Here is a 10000-nt window from a genome sequence, read left to right on the forward strand (position 1 = left end):
GCGTAGCTGATGAGGGAACGTTCACGCTCGACTCCATCATACGCCAGCTTAACTCCTTCCACAGCATCATGTGTCACCATGGCAATGACCCTGAGCTCATAAAGCAGGTCGTCAAGCAACAGTTCTACATCATTGGTGCCGTCACACTCAACAACCTGCTGCTGCGCAAAGATATGTGCTCCTGGAGCAAGGGCATGCAGATCAGGTGATCCATCTATAATGAGTGATCAACCACTGATCAGTGCCTTCAGAGGCCACGCCTCCTTTACTCATACACACAGAGGCCACACCTCTTTTACTGATGTACACAGAGGCCACGCCTCTTTTACTCATACACACAGAGGCCACGCCTCTTTTACTGATACACACAGAGGTCACACCTCTTTTACTGATGTACACAGAGGCCACACCTCTTTTACTCATACACACAGAGGCCACACCTCTTTTACTGATGTACACAGAGGCCACGCCTCCTTTACTCATACACACAGAGGCCACGCCTCTTTTACTGATACACACAGAGGCCACACCTCTTTTACTGATGTACACAGAGGCCACGCCTCCTTTACTCATACACACAGAGACCACACCTCTTTTACTGATACACACAGAGGCCACACCTCTTTTACTGAAACACACAGAGGCCACGCCCCCTTTACTGATACACACAGAGGCCACGCCTCTTTTACTGATACACACAGAGGCCACGTTTCCTTTACTGATACATAAATAGGCCACGCCTCCTTTACTGATACACACAGAGGCCACGCCTCCTTTACTGATACACACAGAGGCCACGCCTCTTTTACTGATACACACAGAGGCCACGCCTCTTTTACCGATACACACAGAGGCCACGCCTCCTTTACTGATACACACAGAGGCCACACCCCTTTTATTGATACACACAAAGACCACGCCCCCTTTACTGATACAGGCATAGACCACGCCTCCTTTACTGATACACACAGAGGCCACGTTTCCTTTACTGATACATAAATAGGCCACGCCTCCTTTACTGATACTCACAGAGGCCACACCTCCTTTACTGATACACACAGAGGCCACGCCTCTTTTACTGATACACACAGAGGTCACGCCTCTTTTGCCGATACACACAGAGGCCACGCCTCCTTTACTGATACACACAGAGGCCACGCCCCTTTTATTGATACACACAAAGACCACGCCCCTTTTATTGATACACACAGAGACCACGCCCCCTTTACTGATACAGGCATAGGCCACGCCTCCTTTACTGATACACACAGAGGCTACGCCTCCTTTACTGATACTCACAGAGGCCACACCTCCATTACTGATACACACAGAGGCCACGCCTCCTTTACTGATACACACAGAGGCTACGTCTCCTTTACTGCTACTCACAGGGGCCACACCTCCTTTACTGAGACTGACACAAGGACACTTTACTGAGACTGTGTGTGTGTGTGTGTGTGTGTGTGTGTGTGTGTGTGTGTGTGTGTGTGTGTGTGTATGTGTGTTAGGTATAATGTGAGCCAGTTGGAGGAGTGGTTGAGGGAGAAGAACCTGATGGTTTGTGGGGCGAAGGAGACACTGGAGCCACTGATTCAGGCAGCACAGTTACTGCAGGTTAAGAAGAAGACAGATGAGGACGCTGAGGCCATCTGCTCCATGTGTAATGCTTTGAGTACTGCTCAGGTAACACGCACACACAAACACACACACACACACACACACACACACACACACACACACACACACATACACAGTGACCTTTAATTCACTCCTTCATTTCCTCTTTCAGATTGTGAAGGTGTTGAACCTGTACACTCCTGTCAATGCGTTTGAAGAGAGAGTGTCTGTAGTATTCATACGAACCATACAGGTAAGACTTCACCTTTACACACCAGGTGACTGACGCTATCATGTAGAGAAGCTTCAGCTTCAGGACCTCAGTTTTGTTGATATCCTGGTCATTATGATCAGACAGAATGGTCCAGTTTTACTGAGTTGTTTAGTTAGTTGTGACTCCTGCCTTCGGGTACAGGTCCTTCTGCTCATCGCATGTTGTTTCAGAAAGACTTTAGATGAACTTTAGATGTTTCCATAGAGACCAAGAGAATCATCTTCTGAGTCTTCACCAAAACTAATTAATGACCGGTAATTTTCCATAAATGCTTCATCCATCTTTAAACTCTAGCCAAAGTGCTGTCAGTGAATCCACTGTATCTCCACCTCAGACTTTGTTCTCGAGGATTCTTCTGGTCCAAGATTGGTCCCAAGTGTCCTGATTAGACAGGAATATTATTGTCCTCAGTCTAAAGGTTCATATTAAACATGGCAGTGTTTATTATAAACAAGCAGCCCGTCTCTGATGATCTCGCATATCGTCTTCTTCTCTTTCCCAGAATCGACTGAGGGACCGTAAGGAGTCACCTCAACTCCTCCTGGACACAAAGGTTATCTACCCCGTGACGTTCCCGTTCAACCCGTCCTCCCTCGCCCTGGACACCATTCAGATCCCCAGCAGCCTCAACCTGTCCTTCCTCACTCGAGTCTAATCCCTGCGCTCGTTCCTCCTCAGCCGATCGCATCAGGCTCTGAGATAAAGAGGAAACGAAGCATGGTCTCATCTTCACTGAGAATCGATACGGTGAAACAGACTTCATTAATGTTACGCACGTTTAAGCACACACACTCTGAGTCCTCAGTCACTGGAAAATTACATTTCAAACGGGAACGTACCATATCACCACGAGCGGGGGGGCAAAGGGTCTAGACCTCCTCGTTCTCCTGATGCTCCGTTCTCTTTGTACAGTCAGACCACACAGATATGACACAGTATAAGATTAAGTACGACGCCGGGATGTTTTATTTATTGCCCTAAGCCGCCGTCTCTCATCGCTTCGTCTCCTCTTTAAATAGTGGTTGTTTCCAGATCCTGGACAAATCCAAACAGGAAGTAAATATAACATGTTGTCCTCTATTTATGTCCTTATCATAAATAATATGGAGTCAGTTTTAACAAGGCTCAGTCCGTGTGATGTAGATGTTTATTTGTTAGCAGACCATGTAGTTTTAGATCCGTAGATATTCGTGTCTTGTGTGATGATGATGATGATGATGATGATATGGAGGAAGAGGAGGAGCAACCTGCACTTTTTTGTTCTTTGTTTTGTTTTCAAGCGAAAGTTTATTCCGTTCTCAGCATTCCCACGTTCTTCGTTAACTTTGTTCCGTTCTCATCTCGCGTCCTGATTTTCCGCGGCGTACGTTAGGTGAGATCAGACAGTCGCACACTTGCTCATAAGAAATCCCACCCAGGCGTCTTTCCCTTCTAACGGTTTTAACACCCTTCGATATAACGATGCAACTACAGCGGGATTGTGAAGGTCGCAAAACGTGTCTTTGTTACAAAATAATAGAATTAGCCTGATGTTAGTTAGTAGTGAAGCTAAGCTCACACTGTTAGTGATCTAATAGCAGCAGCCATATCGTGTCATCAAAACCAGCACTTCACGCTCCGTATCGTTAGAAACGTGTGCGGTGAATTTACTTAAGCTCCGCCCACGTGGACGCTGACCCACGGACACGATCGATGTCAGGATGAAAAAGATAAAGTGATAAACTGTCTAAAATCTCTCTGCTCCTTACCCTCTTTTTTAAGTTCCGTAAGTTTTTTTATGTGTGTGAATTAAAACAGATTTGTTCCTTATAACAGTATTATAGAGTTAAAAAGGTCACTACGACAGCATGTTAAACTGTAGTCATGAATTATTATATAAAGATCAAAACGTTCTATAGGCAGAGCTGGTTTTCTTTGTTTGTTTGTGCCAGAGAGACCGATGAGCAACACACACACACACACACACACACACTCTCTCTCTCTCTCTCTCTTAGCGCTTGCCTTTAAATGCCTTACTGTGTTCAGCGTTAGTGGATTTTTTTCTAGTCTGTTTAAAACCTCGAGCTTCAGCTGATCATGTGGAGGTGAGGTGAAGATTTCTGTGGTGTTCGGTTGACGTTCGTGACTTTGTGACTTCTCTCTCTGCTGTTTCAGCCTCGTTTGTGTATCAGGAGATTATTTATTTAGAAGAGGAAGAAAACTGAAATAAATCAGCCGAAGTGCTGAAGCGTTAGCGACGTCGTGTCATATTTCACCTTTCCAGGCCTTTACTCTGGAGCAGAAAGGTACATGTGACATCATTTCCTGTTTTCTTTCATCGTCACTAAGCAGATGATTTCCTGTGAAAAGCGGTGATGAGCTGGTGTAAGTGAATCATATCATTTTTATGCACTTTTGTGATATTTCCTTTGGAGAGAAACGTTTATTCAGAGACGCAGAGATCCGATTACGGACATCCGAACCTCCACGCGGTCAGATTTCGCGGCGGTGTTACAGATATGTGACGTAAACAATCTTAGATTTATGCAAAGTAGTTTGTTTAGGCTTATTCCTCACCATAAGAGAATTATAACGACGGGGACGCAGCTTATAAACACACTCACATGTTCAGTACCTTTGCTAACTGCTCAGGTTAAGATAAAATACATAACATCAGAAATATCAGATTTATTGGATTGTTCGTTCCTGCTTTAAGTATTTGTTTACATTTTCACATTTTTGGTTTATATGCTTGTGTTTTTTTTTCCTGAATGAACAGTCGTGTCGACATCACTTCCTGTTTGCTGACGTTGTGATCAGTGCTGCGTTGTTGTAGTTCAGTATGCACTTTGAGCTGATTTTGAATAAAAACAGAGTTCTTTACTGTATCCTGTAGAGTACAAGTCAGTGTGGAGCTCGAACCCTTCACACCTTCAGACCCACAACAAGTAACAGAGACTCGAAACGTCCTTCACATGAAGCTCCACAAACACACAGCAGACATGGAGGTCAAGCAGAATCACCAGAACATTGACAATAAAATCATGTCATAAGGTGAATCATATCAGGTGGGAAATAGTTCAGGCACTCGGGTGGAAAATAAATAGTTACTGGGCCTGTTTTCTGGTGTGATTTTGTTTGTTTGTTTGTTTGTTTACTACAAAAGGAAAAGTAGCACTGCTTCATTTATAAAGCTAAAGTTTCTGGTATTATCAGATCTTTATTCTGGTGAATCTGATTCCACTCCATTTTTGTGGTTGGGGAAGGAAAAAAAAGAAAAAAATGTTTTTAGCTGAAATTTCCTCTTAATCATGTGTCATTGCTTCTTAAACCACCGTACTGCATTACACTGAGTGTGTGTGTGTGTGTGTGTGTGTGTGTGTGTGTGAGCGAGAGATCCCCAAAGACTTGCTGTATTAGTATGGAGTTGCACTAAATCCCTTTCTTTCCCTAAGCTGTTCATTCATGCCTGTATAAAAGCGTAGCGTTAGCTAACATTGTTAGCGTTGGCAGAAATGCTAATCGTCCCCTGAACTGTAAACAGTCAGTCCTGCTGAAAGCCATGTGGGAGCGACGGTCTCCTCTGATTCGTCTGTGAGGAAACCTCGTTCAGTTTCTGTAGCTGTAACGATCACGTGTCCAAACTTGTTCGAGTCTAATAAAAGAAATAAACACTAAATGTCCAGCTTCTTGTGTTTATTCAAAAATGATTTCACAGACGTTTTTAATACACTTGTATGTTTGTTTTGAATTCTTTATTCTACAGTGAAATTCTCTGCACGTGCACTATTTCTAAATATTTTCTTATCCAGCTAACTACTGTGTGCTAACGTGATATTAATGATAATTACATTCATAAATATTCATATATATATATACTGTATATATATATAAATGAATATAAAGAAAATATTTGAATTATGGTTGCATCACTAACATTAGCCAACTAGCTACTAAGAGCTAAAATGACAGGATTTCGTAAAGCTGTATTTTCTTCATGCGGCTAGCTAACATTAGCTGTCATGATGACATAAGTTTTGTAAAAAAAAAGTACCTCAGATGTTTCTGTAAATAAAGAGTAAATAAACCCTCAGTGTTCATGTGAGTGTTTAACAAACACTAATATATCAATCTGACTGGAAAGAATTGTGAACTGGTATAAACTGGACTTAACGGTATAAACTGGTCTGAACTGGACTGGATTTCAGCTGAGAGATAGACCATGAGATTACAGTAATGTACTTCGCGCTGCTAACAGCTAACACAAGCTAACGTGATAGGAATTCTGAGAGTATGTTTAACCGATATTGACGAGTAGGTGTTTTTTTACAGCTAACACTTTCTTGTCGCTAATATGTGCTTCTGAGAGGCTTTTTAAATGGAAAAATAAATCTTCACTGCTAACTAGCCGGATAGCTAAAAAAAGTACATGTATTATTGCTGAGAGGATCTGGAGAAAGAAATATTTATAAATGTTGACAGTTTTCACAGCTCAAAATAAATATAAAGTATAAAAGGTCATATTTTTTCTTGCTGTACTGTGTGTGTGTGTGTGTGTGTGTGTGTGTGTGTGTGTGTGTGTGTGTGTGTGAGAGAGAGAGAGAGAGAGAGAGAGAGAGACTGGCTGCTATTTCAGGCTATATAATACCTTCTGTAAGGAGATTAGTGTATCTGTGTCTCAAAAGCTTATAGCCTGCTTACACACACACACACACACACACACACACCTACAAACAAAGCTCGCTTATCAGGTAAGCTAACACTTTATGATCAATAATTTAAACTGATATTGTGTTGAATCTTTCTTAAAGTGTGGCTGTTTTTTGAAGGACTTAAAAAATGATTGAACTCTTTATTCAGCGTAATACGGAATAACACATTTTTAAATAATAATGCTAAATATTCCAGTCTTTTTAAGGTAACAAAGCTGTTAATAATGAGTAATAAAAGTCTAATAATAAAATAATTCTAGCCACCAGTGTTGTATCTGTGTTCAGTGTTTTATAGAGAAACTGTAGAGCTGAAACGAGTCGTAGCTTCTTCGTGTAGTTTAACGCTAACGTTAATTAGAAGGGAATCGGGTGAAAGAGTTGTTCCAGATTTGTTTATTTTGTGTGTGTGTGTGTTTGTGTGTGTGTGTGTGAGAGAGAGAGAGAAAGAGAGAGAGACAGGACTGCCCTCTCAGCATCATGTGTGACCAGACGTTTTTAGCGATCACGTTCGGGGCCTGTGACAACTGCAGCATAAACAAACCTCTGATGAACATCTACCTGCACAATGAGCCAGTTAACTACTGCTCACTGTGTGTGGAGAAGGTACCACAACGTCCTCACAACTTCGCACAACTTCCTCACATCTTCCTCACATCTTCTTCACAACTTCCTCACAACTTCGCACAACTTCCTCATAACTTCCTCACAACTTCTTCACACCTTCCTCACATCTTCTTCACAACTTCCTCACAACTTCCTCACATCTTCCTCACAACTTCTTCACAACTTCCTCACACCTTTCTCACACCTTCCTCACACCTTTCTCACACCTTCCTCACACCTTCCTCACATCATCTTCACAACTTCCTCACATCTTCCTCACATCTTCCTCACAACTTCCTCAAAATGTCCTCACACCTTTCTCACACCTTCCTCGCACCTTTCTCACACCTTCCTCACACCTTTCTCACACCTTCCTCACACCTTTCTCACACCTTCCTCACATCTTCCTCACATCTTCCTCACAACTTCCTCACACCTTCCTCACACCTTCCTCACATCTTCCTCAAAACTTCCTCACAACATCCTCACAACTTCCTCACAACTTCCTCACATCTTCCTCACAACGTCCTCACAACGTCCTCACAACATCCTCACAACTTCCTCACAACTTCCTCACAACTTCCTCACATCTTCCTCACAACTTCTTCACACCTTCCTCACATCTTCTTCACAACTTCCTCACAACTTCGCACAACTTCCTCACATCTTCCTCACAACTTCCTCACAACTTCTTCACACCTTCCTCACATCTTCTTCACAACTTCCTCACAACTTCCTCACATCTTCCTCAAAACGTCCTCACACCTTTCTCACACCTTCCTCGCACCTTTCTCACACCTTCCTCACACCTTTCTCACACCTTCCTCACATCTTCCTCACATCTTCCTCACAACTTCCTCACACCTTCCTCACACCTTAATCACACCTTCCTCACATCTTCCTCAAAACTTCCTCACAACATCCTCACAACTTCCTCACATCTTCCTCACATCTTCCTCACAACGTCCTCACAACGTCCTCACAACTTCCTCACAACTTCCTCACATCTTCCTCACAACTTCTTCACAACTTTCACACACCTTCCACACATCTTCCACACAGTGTCACATTAACACATGGCAGCAGAATAAAAGAAATTTACACGTCTACATTTAGTCACTTTCAGTAGGATAGGATTCATTTATTTTGATGTATTTTTTTAGTTTTAAAAAAGTTTTTTTATTTCTACACACTAGTTTTATTTCTACACACTAGTTTTATTTCTACACACTACACACATTTATTTTTTTATTTAATTATATTTTATTTAATTTATAATATTGTATTCAGCTCTTGTAGTTAGATAACCTTCTTCGATATGCTTCATTTATTGATTCATGATTAATTAAAAATAATTAATTATTCATAATTCATTATTTTCAAAAATGGTGTTAATGTTGAATGGTGAATTTTTTTAAACTTTTTTTCTTCTTATGTTTGATTGTTTTATTCATTTTTTTTTTACATGAATCATTTTCATATATAATTTTTACACAATTCATTTTTTTTTATTTTTTTATTTAAGGCTTGTTCTCTTAGAATGGTGACAGGAAGTCCTGTCCTGTTGATAACTACACACACACACACAGACACACACACACTCACACACACACACATGCACACACGCACACTCACACACACACACATACACACACACACACTCACACACACACACACACACACTCACACACACACTCAAACGCACTCACACACACACACACACACTCACACACAAATGACATTTTTAAAAATAACCCTTATCTTATCAGCTCTTATCATAACACATGTACAATGAGCTACTTTATAAAAACTCTTTCATCTTTTTTTTAAATTTTTTTTATTTTATTTACATCCTTATAAAACTCTGCAGGTTTGAATTTATTCTTCATTTTATTTCTATTTATTTTTCCCCACACGAGCGGCCGCATCAGAGCTCCTGGTTCCTGCATGTACTGAGGGTTTAGATTAACTGGACTGAACCATTAGCCCCTTTGTGGGGGGTGTTTTACTCCTCAAGGTCTTTAAGTATTTCTCTATAAAATTCACTCTCTGCCTTTTTACATCAACACCATCACTGTGTTTACAACCAAATCACGTAGACCTGGAGATCAGAGCTACTGATGATAGGAGATATTTAACGCTGCTCCTGCATTAGTCATGAGAATAGTCTGGTCCAGGCTCCTCTCCACACACTGGACTGATAGGACGTGGAAGCTTGGATTAAACTTTACTCCACTTTTTTTAAGAAAAGGTATTTTTTAAAGATATTTATTCCACATTTTTTAGTTAGCGTTCTTACTTCGTGTGAACTTTAATGCTGTATGTTTTCCTGTTTACTGTAGATTTTAGTGACTAAAGGAATAGTGTAAATTGATGCTCGGTGTTTGGAGGTTTACAGGAGTGTTAAACTGGGATCGTGGTTTACAAACTAATCATAAAAGCTAGAGGTTAGAAAGGGAAGAAAACTCGTCTTGTGGAAACACAGATTTGGGATTTTTTACACTTCTTACATGGTTTAAAGGAAAAGCAGATGATATACTTTATTTTTCTATCATTCTTTCTTTTTTTAAAAGAAAAAATCTCTCTCTCTCTGTCTTTCTCTCTCGCTCTCCCTCTCTTTTCTCTCTCCGGCTCTCTCTCTGTCTCTCTCTCTTTCTCTCCATCTCTCTCTCTCTCCCTCTCTCTGTCTCCCCCTCTCTCTCCCTTTCTCTCTCTTTTCTCTCTCTCTCTCTCTCTTTCTCTCTCTTTCTCTCCCTCTTGCTCTTTCTCTCTCCCTCTTTCTCTCTCTCTCTCTCTCTCTCTCTCTCTCTCTCTC

At 41.3% G+C, this 10000-nt stretch overlaps 2 protein-coding genes across 7 annotated transcripts in view; both read left to right on the forward strand.

Annotated features, from left to right (window-relative positions):
- myo5aa (myosin VAa) overlaps positions 1-5549 on the forward strand; it is a 59167-nt gene extending 53618 nt beyond the window's left edge. For all 5 annotated transcript variants that reach the window (XM_060878411.1, XM_060878412.1, XM_060878414.1 and 2 more), the window contains 4 exons: positions 1-205; positions 1509-1683; positions 1790-1870; positions 2394-5549. The exon at positions 1-205 is cut by the window's left edge and continues 78 nt beyond it. In XM_060878411.1, coding sequence (XP_060734394.1) covers positions 1-205; positions 1509-1683; positions 1790-1870; positions 2394-2546 — 614 coding nt within the window. In that variant the 3' untranslated portion in view covers positions 2547-5549. The remainder of the gene's footprint in view (positions 206-1508; positions 1684-1789; positions 1871-2393) is intronic.
- A 1051-nt stretch (positions 5550-6600) lies between these two features.
- The window catches only part of gnb5b (guanine nucleotide binding protein (G protein), beta 5b), a 13960-nt gene continuing 10560 nt past the window's right edge, over positions 6601-10000 (forward strand). The window contains exons 1-2 of one of the 2 annotated variants that reach the window (XM_060878731.1): positions 6601-6621; positions 7020-7185. In XM_060878731.1, the coding sequence (XP_060734714.1) occupies positions 7060-7185 (126 nt within the window). In that variant the 5' untranslated portion in view covers positions 6601-6621; positions 7020-7059. Of the gene's footprint in view, positions 6622-7019; positions 7186-9317; positions 9437-10000 lie in introns of those variants that run through there. The other variant, XM_060878732.1, reaches the window with a different exon arrangement.

The sequence above is a fragment of the Tachysurus vachellii genome, chromosome 9, assembly GCF_030014155.1.
Source record: "Tachysurus vachellii isolate PV-2020 chromosome 9, HZAU_Pvac_v1, whole genome shotgun sequence".
NCBI classification, from domain to species: Eukaryota; Metazoa; Chordata; class Actinopteri; order Siluriformes; family Bagridae; genus Tachysurus; species Tachysurus vachellii.